Source organism: Cnephaeus nilssonii (genome assembly GCF_951640355.1).
Source record: "Cnephaeus nilssonii genome assembly, chromosome: X".
NCBI classification, from domain to species: domain Eukaryota; kingdom Metazoa; phylum Chordata; class Mammalia; order Chiroptera; family Vespertilionidae; genus Cnephaeus; species Cnephaeus nilssonii.
In genome coordinates, this window is record NC_137071.1 from 34,277,477 (window position 1) to 34,293,704 (window position 16,228).

The 16,228-nt window shown below is 39.6% G+C and overlaps 2 protein-coding genes and 1 pseudogene across 3 annotated transcripts; 1 reads left to right on the forward strand and 2 right to left on the reverse strand.

Annotated features, from left to right (window-relative positions):
• Positions 1-472: 472 nt before the first annotated feature.
• LOC307096424 (suppressor of cytokine signaling 4-like) lies at positions 473-2,069 on the reverse strand. Its single transcript, XM_079766036.1, has one exon. It carries the CDS (start codon positions 1,840-1,842, stop codon positions 517-519), a length of 1,326 nt encoding a protein of 441 aa, XP_079622162.1. The 5' UTR covers positions 1,843-2,069; the 3' UTR covers positions 473-516.
• Positions 2,070-3,143: 1,074 nt separating this feature from the next.
• On the reverse strand, positions 3,144-4,145 carry P2RY10 (P2Y receptor family member 10; the record flags this gene model as incomplete). Its single annotated transcript, XM_079764385.1, has 1 exon — positions 3,144-4,145. The coding sequence occupies exon 1, from the start codon at positions 4,128-4,130 to the stop codon at positions 3,144-3,146; it is 987 nt and encodes a 328-aa protein (XP_079620511.1). The 5' UTR covers positions 4,131-4,145.
• A 4,131-nt stretch (positions 4,146-8,276) lies between these two features.
• On the forward strand, positions 8,277-13,234 carry LOC307095993 (SPARC-like protein 1; annotated as a pseudogene). Its single transcript has 2 exons — positions 8,277-8,345; positions 12,228-13,234. The product of its transcript is annotated as an SPARC-like protein 1 (transcript).
• Positions 13,235-16,228: the final 2,994 nt, after the last annotated feature.

The following is a 16,228-nucleotide window of genomic DNA, read 5'->3' on the forward strand; positions in this document are numbered from 1 at the left end:
CATCTTAGGCAAATCCCTCCAAGAACACCTCCCTAATAATTCCTCTAGGAGAATTATATATGGATCTAATCTAGATGAGTATTTTATTTTATTTATTTTTTTTGTGGAAACCATATTTTATGTATAGGAATGCCAATGGCATAGGTTAACAAAGCATTTTACATGTAGGAAAGGACGTAGGATTATTTGTAAAGAAAATAACAAAATACAATTAACCGTTTTTACAGTGTCTACCAATTTTCAAATATCTCCGGTTCTTATGCAAATTACAATTAAGAAAAGAAAAAAAATTAAGTATATACTCTACAGAATAAAAACAAAAACCACTTGGTCAAAAATACCCATTAACCCTTAGTGTGTAACCTTAAACAATTAGTGTATTATAAGAAAAATAAACAGATCTGGAAGCAAAATTTAGGGCAGAGGTTTATTTTGGACTCTTAATTGCCCTTCAGAAAAATTCAAAGTAGTATTAAGAAAAATAAGATATTAAATTCCCATGTTCCTACCCTTTACCTAGAATTGTTGTTTTGGTGCATCAATCCTGAGTACTCTAACTTTTGATTTATAGTGATATTCCTTCAGATATAATTTCATAGAAGAAGGAATTGGAAGGGCATCAATGCCATCATAGGTTGTACAGTTACAAATAACTGTTCTGCATATATGCTGTAGGGGAAATGGGAAAGTCCGAATTAAGGGAGTGGATAAAAGTGGTTCAAAGAACATACAGGCACTTGGGTCCTTATAATGTTCTAGGAGCCCAGTAATATCAGGAGAATGGAAGACACAAGGATCATGTGCATCAAAGCTAAAGTTGTGATTCCACTGTTCAATCCTAGCATGAAGAGAACGACTATAGCGTCTGAAACTAACAGAGAATAAATAGTCTTCCTGTGCTGAGTCTCGAAGTAAAAAGGTACCCTCTGGTTTTCCTTCTAGGAGAGCTTCAGCTGCATATTTATCCATAACTCCCCAGTAACATGGATTGTTATTGATCTGAAGGAGGTCTGGTACAAGACAGTGGACATAATCAATCTGGGTGTGGTACTTAGGAGTTGTTCCCAACTGAAGGATTTCTTCATCCATTTCCCATTTGGGTTTGTTTCTTTTCCGGAAACTTGTGCAAAGTGTTGTAATTTCATCATCTGAATCCAGATCGCTATCTTCTATACTATTATTTGAAACCAGGTTCATCAAAGAGCCAGCCGTAGGACCATCTCTACATGAAGCACTGCTGGTGGTTACAACACAGGGCTGAACATTGGGATGTGAGAAGCAGTTCACCTCTTCTTCCATGTTTCTCCTTTGGTTTAGCTGACCATCCCTCAATTCACTCTGAGACAAATCTGTGCTTATCAATTCATCTGGTTTGGGGTTTATAGGAGCAGTGTGTCGTTTAATAAAATGCCACCTAAAGGCTAAATCTGATCGAGGTGGGAAAGGACACTTATCTAACATGAGTTCACTGATATGAATTTTTCTTTTAGATGGAAGCCCCGAAGAGTGCCAACTACTACAATTCTTTATTGGGAAGCATTGCCCCACAGCATCTTGCAGTTTCTGTTTAAGAGATCGGCCTAAAAATCTATGCCCACAAGAATGATCTAAATCCAACTCAATGGATGAACAGCTGTGCTTTCTTTCTTGGCTCTGTAAAGGAACTTCAGTTTTCTCTATAACATTTACTGTTTCAGCATCTGAAAAATTTTCACTCTTTTTTGACCAAGATAACTTCTTTCCACTCCACACATAACCATCCTTTCTGTCAGCACTTCTACTCCGACTAGTTTGGGGTCTGACATCTAAATTTTTACTATTACTTTCACTATTTTCTGCCATTTTAATAAATTATCCAAAAATTCCAGTGTTATAAATACTGCTTTTTCAATTTTTCTGGCAGGAAATTTCTTCTGGGCACTTTCTGGATGTACCGCTCAGAGCGCAGTTTAATTGGGGCTGTCCGAGTAACAGCAGCCATCACCATCGCCATCAGTCTGGGTGCTCGCTGAGGTGGAGAAGGGAGGCCCAGCCACTCCTGCCCCTCATGTAGGTCTTCCAAGGCGGTTGCCTTCCTGCAAGCTCCCACCTCTCGGGCCCGGTTCCCGTCTCTTACGTCGTGGTCACCGCCTCCGCCTGCTCCCCAGATGCTACCCCCACTTCCGTGTTGGGCTCCCTCTCTTTCTTCCTCCTAGATGAGTATTTTAGATGAGTAATGTCTAAATATAGGAATGGATGAAACTAACTTCCCAGAAGAAAAATTAGAGCTTCTAGATAATAAAATAGTAGAAAGTTTTAATTCATCTGACCAAACATATCATAAAGTACAAGTTACAGTAGATGAAGGAAGAAAAACATATAACTAGCTTAATAAAAAAATTATGATAATACATGTAAAGGGTTTTTCAGTTGGCTGGGATGCTTGTTCCCTTTGGACCCTTCCTTGTCTAGTGTTAGACATTTTTTTCTGTTCCTAATCAGTGTTACTGGTTTAATATTGTAGCTTTTGTTCCTGGCATATAAATGTTATACTAGATGCAGAAAAACAAAACTTAAGATAAGCAGCAAAATTACTTGGATCATGGTGGCTCAAAAATTAGAAATAACACAGAATACATTTTAACAAGGACATATAGGCTCTGACTGCCTCCCATTTACCTGCCTTTTATTTTAAACTAGTGGTTTGGTGCATGGATTCATGCACATTGAAAGGAAATTAATTAGAAGAAATATTTTTAAATTGCCAGTGTGCGTCAGACATACAGCTGGTCACTTAGTCTTTTATATATATATATATATATAGATAGATAGATAGATAGATAGGGGTTCCAGAGTATGAGAGGGCACTCTGCAAAATTGCTGTCGTAAAGGGTGTTGAACACAAACACAAGTGTGCAGTAAACCATATTCGGGGCCGAAAGTGCCCCAGCAGCAACATAACCCATGGCCCAAGGTGGAATCGCACAGCCCAGCAAGGAATTGGGCTCTGTCCTCTCTGGTTCCGGGGTGTGTTACCAGAGAACTGCCACTGCCAAGTCACTGCAGCTCGGCAGCTCCTGCATTGAGTGTCTGCCCCCTGGTGGTCATTGCACATAACAAAAACAGAAAAGAGTTAAAGTCATAATTGAAAAGTTATTTTATTTTTAGCCAATCATTGATGAACCACTCTCCCTGCTCATGAGGCGGGAACGGGTCACAGAACTGCCATGGCGGGAGAGTTGGTCACGAAACTCTGAGGCCATGAAATAATAGAGAATTGGATCCAAAAGGCAGCAAAGACTTGCAAGGCATAGACAAAAAGGGTGAAAATACAGTGTGCTTTTGACAATGGAACAACTGCTAATGATATGTTCCTTTACCATGGTGTAAAAAATAAAGTTAATATGATAGGGAGTGAAGCATATGAAGAAGACTGCAGCACACATGAAAACCATACGCAATGCTTTCTGCCTCTCACTGATTCCCTGGAAAGCCATTGGTGGGTGTCTCAAGGATATGGTGGTTTTCCAGGTACACCATGCGATGATGATGACTGGAATCACAAATCCTGCCAGCTCAGCAACTGTGATCATCCCAACCAAAGACACTAGACTCATTTCCTTGTATCCAAGATCAGCAAAGCAGGATTCAGTATTGTTGGCTAAGTCTGTGCTTCTGTAGATGGGAAATGGCAAACAGGCAGTGCCCACAATGACCCAGATGACAGCACTGATGCCCACATCATACCTACGCTTCCAGACTCTGGCCCTGAAGGGCTTGAGGAGAAAGAAGCACCTCTGAAGGCTGATGCAGGTCAGGAAGCAAATGCTGGCGTACATGTTGAGATATTTCAGGTAGAAGCACAGCAGGCAAAGGGTCCTCTGGAAAGGCCACTGGTGGCTGATGTAGTAGTAAATCCGGAGGGGTAAGGAGAGCACATGAGCAAGGTCAGCCACAGAGAGGTTGATCATGAAAATGATGGCTTTATTTTTCTTGCTGATGAAGCGGCACAGAACCCACAAGGCTGCACTGTTAGCCAGAAGACCAGGGATGAATATGAGGATGTAGGTGGTTGCATAGAGAGTGTACTGAAATGTCACATTAGTGGCACTGCACTTAGTCACAGCATCGATAGCACTGTTGTTATGCATCTTGAATATTTCAGTATATTCATTAAGGTAAGTCGTAGAGTTATGATCCCTGCCCAAACCAAAGAAAAAAAAAAGTTTAATGGTTAACCAGTTCTTTCACTCAGATTTATCTTCACATTTAAAAAGACATAGAATATTATAATTAGAAGAAACCTGTTTGCAGAAGAATAAACAAATGCTCAAGGAAAATATACTATTGATCTAAAGTCATCCAATGAATCAGTTAGAGAAACATGGAATTGCCCCCAAACTGCTTTCCCAGATATTGAAAGTTGTCTTTTGCAGGCAAGGATGTCCTGAAATAGTCAGTCTATTGTTCTCACCACAGCAAAATGGGTGTGACATTTGAGTTTGTTTCTTTTGTGTCCAAATTTATCTTGCAAAAGCCTTGGTTAAAGTGAATAGTGCTCAGTCATTCTCATTTGTAATGATAGAAATCTAGCTTCACCTTTATGTCCCTTTGCCTCTCCTTTGTCTGCTACCTTGCCCATTGGACGTTGACTTCCTATCTTGACACCACAATACTTGGAAAATGGTCCTGCTTTTCTTAGCCTGAATTTCCAGTATCCTGGCTGATTTTCAATGGTTAGGAATGTTATCTCCTCATTATTCTATCACAATAGCTTGTGGTTCTCATGCATTTTATGTCTTTCTCTAGGCTTAGGTCCAATTTGAAATTTACATTTAAAAATTCAGTAATAGTATATGAATTTAGAAGCTGAACTGGGATCTTTCCCCTTATGTGGTCTGGAAGAGAAGAGAGTAATTCTTTGTGTAAGGGAATTTTGTACTGGTGTAACATCATGAACATGACAGATTATCCAACAGTCAGAGTAAACATTGATTAAGGCACCAGCAAAACAGGCCACCAAAATCATTTCTTGGAAACAATTTAAAAGTTAATGTGTTTTGTTTCATTGAAGTAGTCATCATAAGGAGTCAAAGGCCTTTGGACTTCTTTAATCATTTTTTTATGATTTAGTATGGTTTCTATTATGTATCATGTGTAGGGCCTGGGAAATATAGAATATTAGGACTTCTCAAGGTCTGGCTGTGGATTTATTGGGTTTGTGCAGGCTGTCTGCAAATAAGAATGGCTAAAAAGCAGCAAACTTAATATTTTACTTTACCTCTCTTGTAAAATTTTAGCCTGGAGAGGAACTTTGAAAATCATTTAATTCATTCTGCACATAATACTGGTAGAAGCAAGGCCAAAGTCATTAAAGCCACAAAGCCACTGAACATAGATCTGGGAATTCTAATAAGAGGAAAATATGCCTAGCATTTATACACATTCTTCTCTTCATCATTCCTTTTTCTTTCAAAGACAAATTTTACAAACATAGCTTCTTTACAATTTGCAAGAATGTTTATTACAGTTAGAGCTAGAAGTGGAAGAAATAATGCAGTGAGGTTATTCCTCAGGTGAAGTAAGGTTTTTTGTTGTTATTATTTTTATGTTGTTTTGATTACTTTAAGTTTATAAAAAGGGAGTGGACAAATGTCTATTCAGGCCCTCTGCCCACTTTATTATTTTTTAAATCCTTGCCTGAGGATATTTTTCCATTGATTTTTAGAGAGAATGGAAGAGAGAGGGAAAAACAGAGAAAAACATCAATGTGAGAAAAACATATCGATTGGCTGCCTCCTGCAGGAGCCTTGACCAGGGCCCGGGCCAGGGAGGAGCCTGCAATCAATGTAAGTGCCCTTAACTGGAATGGAACCAAGGACCCTTCAGTCTGCAGGCCAACGCTATATCCACTGAGCCAAACCAGCCAGGGCCTCTGCCCACTTTTTAAATGGATTGTTTGTTTGTTTTGGTTTTGAGTTGTATGAATTTTTATAAATTTTGGATATTAACTTCTTATCAGATTTATCATTGGCAAATATCTTCTCCCAGTCGGTAGGTTGTCTTTTCATTTTATTGATGGTTTCCTTTGCTGTACAAAACCTTTCTGGTTTGACCCTGATAATTCTGCCACCAACATAGTTACTGCAATATTATTGACTTATATTCTCTATACTGTACTTTATAACCCCATGACTATTTTGTTTTTTGCTTGTTTTTTCCTATGACTATTTGTAACTAACAATTGTACTTCTTAATCCTTTCACCTATTTAACCCAGTCCCCTAAACCCCTTCCCCTCTAGCAACTATCAGTCTGTTATTTTGAATTAGTGTTTTGGGTTTCTTTGGATATACACTGAGTGGCCAGATTATTATGATCTCTGAACGCATAATAATTTGGCCACTCAGTGTATATCCTATATAATAAAAGGTTAATATGCAAATTGTCCCCTGCACCAGGAGTTCGACTAGCAGGCAGGCTGGCCAACTGCCCATGTCCCCCCACCCTGGCCAGGCTGGCCGGACCCCACCCATGCATGAATTCATGCACCAGGCCTCTAATATATATATACACACACTGAGTGGCCAGATTATTATGCTTTCAGAGATCATAATAATCTGGCCACTTAGTGTATACGCAGAAGTGGAATTGCTGGGTCATAAGACAGTTCCATTTTTATTTTTTTGAGGATTCTCCATACTGTTTTCCATAATGGCTGCACCAATCTACATTCCCACCAACAGTCCATGAGGATTCCCTTTTCTCCACATCTTTCACAACACTTGTTTGTTGATTTATTGATGATAGACATTCTTATAAGTGTGAGGTGGTGTCTCATTGTGGTTTTAATTTGCTTTGCTTTGATGATTAGTTATATTGAGCAACTTTTCATATGTCTGTTGGTCATCTCTATGTCCTCTTTGGAAAGATGTCTATTCAAGACCTCTGGACATTTTCTAATTGGATTGCTTGTTTTTTAGGTATTGAGTTGTATGAGTCTTTTTATCAATTTTTTATATTAACCCCTTATTGGAAGTATAATTGGTTAATATATTCTTGCATTCAATAAGTTGAAATTTAGTTTTTGTTAATGGTATCTTTTACTGTGCAAAATTTTTTAGTTTGCTGTAGTCACAATTGGTTTTTTTTTTCTCTCTTTTGTTTCCCTTGCTAAAGGGATATATCAGAAAGAATATTACCAAGAGCAATGTCAGAGAGTTTACTGCCTATGTTTTTTTATCTAGGAGTTTTATTGTTTGGGGTCTTACATGTAAGGTTTTATTTCATTTGTGTTTATTCTTGTATATGGTATAAGCATGCGGTTTAGTTTTAATTTTTTCATGTATCTGTTCAGTTTTCCCAACACCATTTTTCTTTTTTAATGTTTATTTAAATTATTTTTTATTTTTCAATTATAGTTGATATGCAATATCATATTAATTTCAAATATACTCTCCAGAGATTAGACATTATATAACTCACTAAGTGATCATCACAATAAATCGGATACAATACATAGTTATTCCTTCTTAATCCCATTGTACATTCTTGCCTCCTTTTTCATATATTAATTGACCATATATATGTGAGTTTATTTCTGGGTTGTCTATTCTATTTCATTGTTCTATAGGCCTGTTTTTATGCCAGTACCATGCCGTTTGTATTACTATAGCCTTGTAGCATAGGTTGATATCAGGTAGCATAACTCCAACTTTGTTCTTCTTTCTCAAGATTGTTGCGGCTATTCAGCATCTTTTGTGGTTGCATATACATTTTAGAATTATTTGTTGTATTTCTGTGAAAAATTCCATTTTTATTTTGATAGAGATTGCTTTTAATCTATAGATTGCTCTGGGTAGTATGACCATTTTAACAGTGTTAATTTTTCCTATCCATGAGCACAATATATGCTTCCATTTATTTGTATTTTTTTTATTCATTGTCTTATAATTTTCTGCGTATATGACTTTTATTTCCTTGGTTAAATTTATTTTTAGGTATTTTATTTTTTAATCTGCTTTTATTGATTTCAGGGAGAGAGATATGTAAATATCAATGATGAGAGAGAATCATTGATTGGCTGCCTCCTGCATGCCCTCCTACTGGGGATTGAGCCCACAAGCCAGGCATGTGCCTTGACTAGGAATTGAAAACCGTGACCTCCTGGTTCATGGGTCGATGCTCAACCACTGAGCGACACTGGCTGGGCAGATATTTATTTTATTTTTTACACAATTTGTAAGTGAGATTGCTGTCCTAATCTCTCTTTTTTATAGTTTATTATTAGAGTATAAAATGCAACTATCTTGCAACTTTACTGAGTTCATTTATCAGTTCTATAGTGTTTTTGGTGAAATCTTTAGGGTAAGTTATAAATAATGCTGGGGTGTAAAATACAGCATAGGGACTATAATCAAAAGTCTCTCTATATAAAATGCTACGCAACCAACCCACCGGCCGACCAGCCAGTAGATATGATGCGCACTGACCACCAAGGGACAGATGCTCAATGCAGGAGCTGCCGAGTGATAGCAACTTTGCAGAGTTCCCTCTCGCACTCTGGGAACCCTCAGAGGATGTTGGACTGCTGGTTTCTGCCCGATCCCCACAAGCCAAGCTGAGGGACCCCACCTGCTGGAAGGACCTCGCTGGCCACCTTCTAATTAATTTCCTTTCAATGTGCATGAATCTGTGCACCAGGCCTCTACTATTGTTATAACTATGTATGATGTTAAGAGTGTACTAGACTTATTGGGGGGATCACTTTATAAATGTCTAACCACTATGCTATACACCTAAAACTTATATAAAACAATATTAAATATTAATTATAATTGAAAAATAAAATTAAAATGCCATAAAAAATAAACAGGACAGGTCTGCTTTTAGATTCTCCTTGTAAGTAGCAGATTGCCTTTCTATTTTTTTTTAAGTCCTGCTCCAGGAAATAGGCTAAAAGAACAGCATCCCAAGTGATTAATTAACAGATAAAAGAGAGCCCACGTTATGAGCTACCATTACTCAAAACAGCGCTTTTCATTTTTCTACCCCTTATACTAGTATCCCATTCATTCTATTTGGACTATCTTTGCTATGTTCTACAAAATCATGCAGTCTTCTAGCTTATGAATGCATGACTTAGAAAAGAGGGTTAAAGAATGATCACAAGTAAAAGACAGAAAATACTAGTAATTATCATAGTTTGACTATCAGTGATGTACCACAGAATCTGCAATGGAATTTTTTATATGCATTATCTAATTAAATTCTCACAACTGTCCTCAGAGGTGGGTACTATTACTATTGTCATCGTGCAGATGAGGAAACTGAAGTTCAGAGAGGTTCAGTAAATTGCTTGAGGTAACAAAACTGGAAAATGGTAAAAATGAAATTTACTATCACACCTGACTTGATCCAAAGTCTACAGTATGCTATTTCCACTACACCACTTGCCTCTTTTTGTTCAGGAGGACTAGATAATAGAATGGGGTTCATCATGACACTTGAAGGGTACATTATGTCAGAACCTTTTTAATAACATAGAGAACCTTATTACCTTACTAGAGGCCCGGTGCACAAAATTCTTGCACGGGGGTTGAGGGGTTCCCTCAGCCCAGCCTACACCCTTTCCAATCCAGGACCCCTCAGGGGGTGTCCAACTGCCGGTTTAGGCCCAATCCTCAGGATCGAGCCTAAACCGGCAGTCGGACATCCCTCTCACAATCCAGGACCACTGGCTCCTAACTGCTCACCTGGCTGCCTGCCTGATTGCCCCTAACTGTGCCCCTGCTGGCCTAGTCACCCCCAACTGCCCCCAGCAGCCTGGTCACCCCTTACTGCCCCCCCTGCCAACCTGGTTGCCCCCAACTGCCCCCCCCCCCCGTGGGCCTGGTTGCCCCATGCAGCCTGCTGCTCAGTCATTTGGTCGTCCCTCACTAACCCCCCTGCCGGCCTGGTTGCCCCACACAGCCTGTTTGTTCATCCATTTGGTTGCGATGGTCGCTTAGGCTTTTATATATATAGATTACTCTAGTTATGCTATCAAGAAATAACTAAACCCTTGTCCCCACACATTAAGCCTATCCCTCCTCACCACCCACTTTGACTTTAGTATTTACACTGTTGATTCTCTCATCTATCATCTATGCAGAGACTGTGAGAGAGCAACAAAAGATGCATCAAATGCATTTCAATTAAAAAGAAAATAAGAACAGCTTGCACACACACAAATCACACCTCCACTTCTGCTTTTACAGATATGGGTATTTGTTTTTGCTTCACTGGTGTACTAAGTTTCACTTACTAAAGAGACATATTCTGTTGATACTTTTGTATTAAATAATGGAGCTCTCTCAGGCCAGAACAGCAAGCTAGAGGTCAAGTTTACACCTTATTTTTTCTGTAGGTTCTTATACCTCTGCAATTAATATTTTATTGTGAGTTTAGAGATTTGCATAGCCTGCTTTACAAAATCTCTTCTCTTCTTCAGACTAAAAGGGAAGTAGGAAGGCTTTGTCCCAAAAAAATATTTTTGGTGACAATTATATGTAAAATCCCCATGGTATGGATAGGCTGGTGAAATTTGTTTGTGGCAAGGCAGACATATAAACTCTTAAAGAAGAAACATTTAGCTTGCTGTGGACAATCTGTGAAATTTCTGAAATTTAAGGGAGAATAGACTAAGCCTTTAACAGGAAAATGCTGAATGGAAGGGCTAAAGTTGGAGTATGTGCCTTCTATGTCTCTGCCTCTGCCTCTTTCTTTCTATCTTTGGTGCCGGTTCTATTGTTGACTATTTCTGGTTTGACTTTGCCCATTGTGTTGCCACTCGCTCTCCTCCTCAATCTATATATATTTTGTTGTTTCCTGTTTTAGGATGAAGTATGATATTGGTGACTCACTCCTAAGTCTGAGTTCCCTTTTTCCATATGTGCATGACTCTCCTCTCAGACAATCAAGCTGGAAACTGAGAATTTAAACAACCCCTATGACTACATTTTACCCACACCCAATCAGAAACCAAGTGATTCTCTCTCCTTAAAAACTCCTAAATTCATATCTATTCCATGTGTACTTTATAACCATCCTAATCCAAGCCACAGTCATCATTCCTCTTGACTATTGTGACAGATGCCTTAGTGAACTCCATGTATCCCAATTTTGACCTGTGTAGTTCATTCCCCATACTGTATCTAACACTAACATTAATTATGACTACTATTTACTGAGGGCTGCCATTTATTTATAACCTAAGCACTTTTCACATATCATATAATTAATCCTCATAGAAGCCCTATGTTTATTTCCATATTACAAATGAGGAAACTGAAACTAAGGGAGGTTAAATAAGTTGCACTAAAGTAAAAAAGAGAGAGAGAGAATATTATAGTGATGGTGTACTAGAATTGGAACCCTTTCCATACTCTCTTACCTTTATCATGGTAATTACCACACTAATTGAGATTCTGTTAAGATGAATTTCTTTAATTAAATTTTGCACTTCTTGATGACAGGACTATGTCAATTGCTTGGCCTATTCTTATCCTTTCTACAGTGTGGCCCAAGTGATTTTTCTTTGAAATGTTTTATCATTCTCCTGCCTAAAATCCTTCACTGATTCTCTGTTTCATTAATGGCAAACTTCTCACTGTGGCCTTAATGCCATACCAATATCGATCTTGTTCCCTTTGACATCACCTCATGACAATCTCTTCCTCATCCTCTGTTTTAACTTTTTAGAACAAGCCAAGTTTTTGTTCTTCACTAAGTCCTCTGCACATGGTATTCCTTCTATCAGGAATTATCTTCCTGTAGATCTTCAGATGTTTGACTCCTTTTAATCTCAGTTTTCTAGTCAGAGAGACTTTCACTGTCATTCCTTTCTAGGTAGTTCTACACATAATTATATGTGTTCTCTTCATAGCACCAATTATAATTTAGTTATTTTACATGTTTATTGGTTATTTCACCAACTGTGCTGTTAGTTCCATTAGTGCCATAACAAGATCTGTTCAGTTCATCACCATATAGGCAAGACATAGGCTGCTACTTAGTAAGCACTCAAAGAAAAATAGTATAATTGAATTGAATTATATACAGGATAGTTTAAAGTCCCTATTTGGAAGCATTATGCAAAAATACAAACCCTGATGTGTCAACGAATACATTTTTGCTGCCTTTTACTTTCCTAAAAATTTATTTTCTAATGGGTTATTATCATTACTCATCCTTTACAACTTGTAAAAGTCATGCCTGAGTGCTCCACCCAAGAAAAATGGAGTCTGCAGTGTGGGAGAGAGACTAAGCATAGGGACCCTGGTGGCTGTCATTTCAGCTCTCTCCCCTGGACCACAAATCCCTGTCTCTCCTCACAGGACACTGTTCCACTCCACCCTCTCTCCAGTGGAGCACAGGAAAAATGCAAGTTTCCTATCTGATCATTCCCAACCAAATGCTGATTACTTGAGTTCTATCCAGCAGGCTGAAATGTTAGTAATGCCTGACAACATTATGTGCCCATTTTAAGGTTTTAAGATGCAGAAAATTAAAAGTAAACTATAGTATCCATATGAGACCATCTTAAACATAAGGCTGAAAAACTTGGTATGACAGTCAAAATAGGAAAATCATGACCAGTAAGCAGATCAGGACCAGAGTTACAACCAAGAACTGGGATTACAGGATCAAGAGGAAAGTGAAAGGGGCTTAAGTGAGAATATGGATTATAGACCAATTGAAGGTACATTGGACCAAGATATGAGTGAGCCTCAAAAGAAAAAACTCCTAGAGAACATTGATTCTCTTGCTCCTGATTTTAGTTCCATTGTAGATTCTGATCAACAAGAAAGTATCACAAAGACAGAGGAAAACCAAAAACAGCCTGTAAATGATACTCATCTTCAGTTTAACAGGAGCAGAAAACTTGGCAAAGACCTGAGTGATCAAGGAAACCAAGAGCATGATCCAAACATATCCAATGGAGAAGAGGATGGGAGGAAAGATCAAGGTGAAGTTGGTACCCACATTAATAACCAAGAAAATAAGAGAGAATTTCACAAGGAACATTCTAACAGGGAGAAGACTGTACTAAATATGATGATATTTTGGAATAGTCCAACCAATCAACTCAAGTAAGAAAAAAGAAAAAAAGATGAATTTGAGGACAAGAAGATGATAACTTCAATGAAGAAATGGAAGAAGAAACTGCATCAAAAATCAATAAGCACAATCAAGATACTGAATGGCAGAGCTGAGAGGGAGAACCTGCCCTTGAGATCATCAGCAACCTTAAGGAGATGGAGAAAAAATTTCTGAGGCTTTCCTTATAGAGCCTACTGATGATGGTGATAATGGCCCCAGGCATAGTGCAAGTAACAACTACTTCATCCCAAGGGAGGTCTTCCAGGAGGTTAAAAGAGTTCATTCCAATTACTATCACATAAAATATGACAAGCAAAGAAAAATAGAACATTAGCAGAGAGCTTACTGAATGAAGATGAAAGTTCAAGTAAAGGCTCTATGAGGTGTGCAATGTATAATATTGCATGAACTTCCAGTGTTAAAGAGGACACATATGGAAGGCTGACCAACAGGGAAACCCCACTGTGTTTGCCAAGATGCAATGATTTGATCACCTACAAAACCCCTTAACCAATTTTGTGGCACTGATCTAGTCTAGCTCCTGTCATCTGTTTGTTACTAAGTACAGACTGGAGGAGATTAAAAAAAAGGGGGGCACCAACTGCAGCTGGATTATTTTGGAGCCTGAAAATCTATTTCTGCTTGTACAGATTTTGCAGTGACTCGGTTTCCTCTAAGAATATCCTCATGCAACTGTATGAGCCTAATCCTAAATATGTTGGATATTTAAGTGAGAAGCAGATAAATAAACTCAAGAAAATTTACCTTGATGAAAATAGATTCTTAACTGTGGACCATTTCATCTACCTTCTCTTAAGGGACTGGAAGAAAAACTACCACATGTATATGTATCCTGTTCACTGGCAGTTTATTAAACTTGACTAACATCCTATGGGCAGAGTCTTTTTTTTAAAAAATATATATTTTATTGATTTTTTACAGAGAGAAAGGGAGAGGGATAGAGAGTTAGAAACATCGATGAGAGAGAAACATTGATCAGCTGCCTCCTGCATACCCCCCACTGGGGATGTGCCCACAACCAAGGTACATGCCCTTGACCGGAATCGAACCTGGGACCTTTCAGTCCGCAGGCCGACGCTCCATCCACTGAGCCAAACCGGTTTCGGCAATGGGCAGAGTCTTGACACATTTCAAGTAGTTCCTTTCTGAGTATCTCTTGTGCCATGGAACACTGCATAACTTGCTTATTTGATAAGTGTGATCACAGCAAGGATAAGCACATCACCCTGAAGGAATGATGGGGCCACTGCTTTGAAATTAGAGAAGAAAGATAAAAATCATCTATATTTTTATTTTTTTAAATGTGTCTTTGTTGTTGAAAGTATTACAGATGTTCCATTTCTTTCCCCACTGACCCTCCTCCACCCTGTCCCAACCACTCCTCCAAGGCTATTGTCTGTGTCCAAGGGTTATGCATATCTATATACATGAAATCCTAATATGCAACTAGACCAAATGGCAGAACACCCGAACAACCGGTTGCTATCATGTGCACTGACCACCAGGGGAACGTGGTGGGTGTCGGCAGCAGGCGGCAGAGTGTGGAATATGGCAGGCATCAGCTGTGGTGGGATGGTGGAGCAGATGAGTGGGGGTGCCAGACAAAGGTGGGGCGCTGGTCGCTGTCATTGGGGCGAGCCTCTGGTGGTTACTGAAAATTATTTGCTTCCTCACGTCACGGTCGCACCGGATGCTCTCACCCATTGCCGGTGCCCAGCGCTGGCCCCCCAATCACTCAGCACCGTCAGCAGGTGTGAGTGGTAGCTGCCGACCCCAATCGCCCTTCAGGGTTCTCCACCTCCCCCTGCTCCTGAGGGGTGATTGGGGCCAGCAGTTGCCGCTCACACCCGTTGCAGGCGACAGCCCCGCTCGCACCCACAGCCAGCACCAGAGCTGCCACTCGCACCCACTGCTGGTGCCTGGCACTGGTTCCGATGCCCCTGAAGGCTTCTCCACCTCCCCATGCTCCTGAGGGGTGATCAGGGCAGCAGCTGATGCTCGTACCCGCTGATGACACCAGCCTGCTCACACTGCTGCTGTCACCAGCCACAATCACTCGGCACCATCAGTGGTGCGAGCAGGACCGGCGTGGGAGGGACAGCAAGAATGGGGCTGCAAGGTAGAGAGGGGACTGGGGGCTGCAGCAGGAGGAGCCGGCTGCGAATGCAGAGGATGGGTCCAGACCCACCCTGTGCCTACCGCAGCCTCACGGCCCAGGGTTCCTTTCAAGGTGCACAAGTTTGTGCACTGGGCCCCTAGTATGCATATAAGATAAAAAAATAAATAAAACTTTCCAATATCCTCCTCTGTTCTGACCATTTCTGAAATACATGCAGCCACAATACTTGTAGATCTATATTTAGCAAAATGTTTGCATATCTGAGAAGAAAATGAGAGTAATTGCTTGATAACAGTATATGCACCAGGCATTTAACATTAACTTTGGAAATAAAATTTTAAAATCTGCTTGGCTGGTGTTGCTCAGTGGTTGAGCTTTGACCCAGGAACCAAGAGATCACAGTTCAATTCCAGGTCAGGGCATATGCCTGGGTATCTATCCCAAGAGGGATGTGTGCAGAAGGCAGCCAATCGATGATGTTTCTCTCTCACTGATGTTTCTATCTCTCTATCCTTCCCCCTTCCTCTCTCTCTAAAAATCAATAAAAACATTTAAAATTAAATTAAATTAAGTAAATATATGCAAAATACAGTATGCTATTCATGAACAGAGTTTAACTCACTGCTCTGAATCCATTTATGAGATATGCCCATTTTATCCATAATATCATGTACACATCAAGAAAATGGAATAATGCTTTTTTGTTGTGAATGTGTATTACTTTCAATATCTTTTTATCTTTATTGTTAAAAGTATTACATCATGCCCTCCTTTTCCCCCCATTGACTCCTTCTGGTCCACCCCTCTCACCTCCAGCCCAGGCCTTCACCACCCTATTGTCTGTATCCATGGGTTATGCATATATTCATACAAGTTCTTTGGTTGATCTTTTCCCACCCACCCACCTCCGCCTTCCCTCTGAGATTCGACAGTCGGTTCCATGCTTCTATGTCTCTGGATCTATTTT

Excerpts from the sequence above, each read along its gene's own strand:
- LOC307096424 (XM_079766036.1), bottom strand. The coding sequence starts at position 1,842 with ATGGCAGAAAATAGTGAAAGTAATAGTAAAAATTTAGATGTCAGACCC.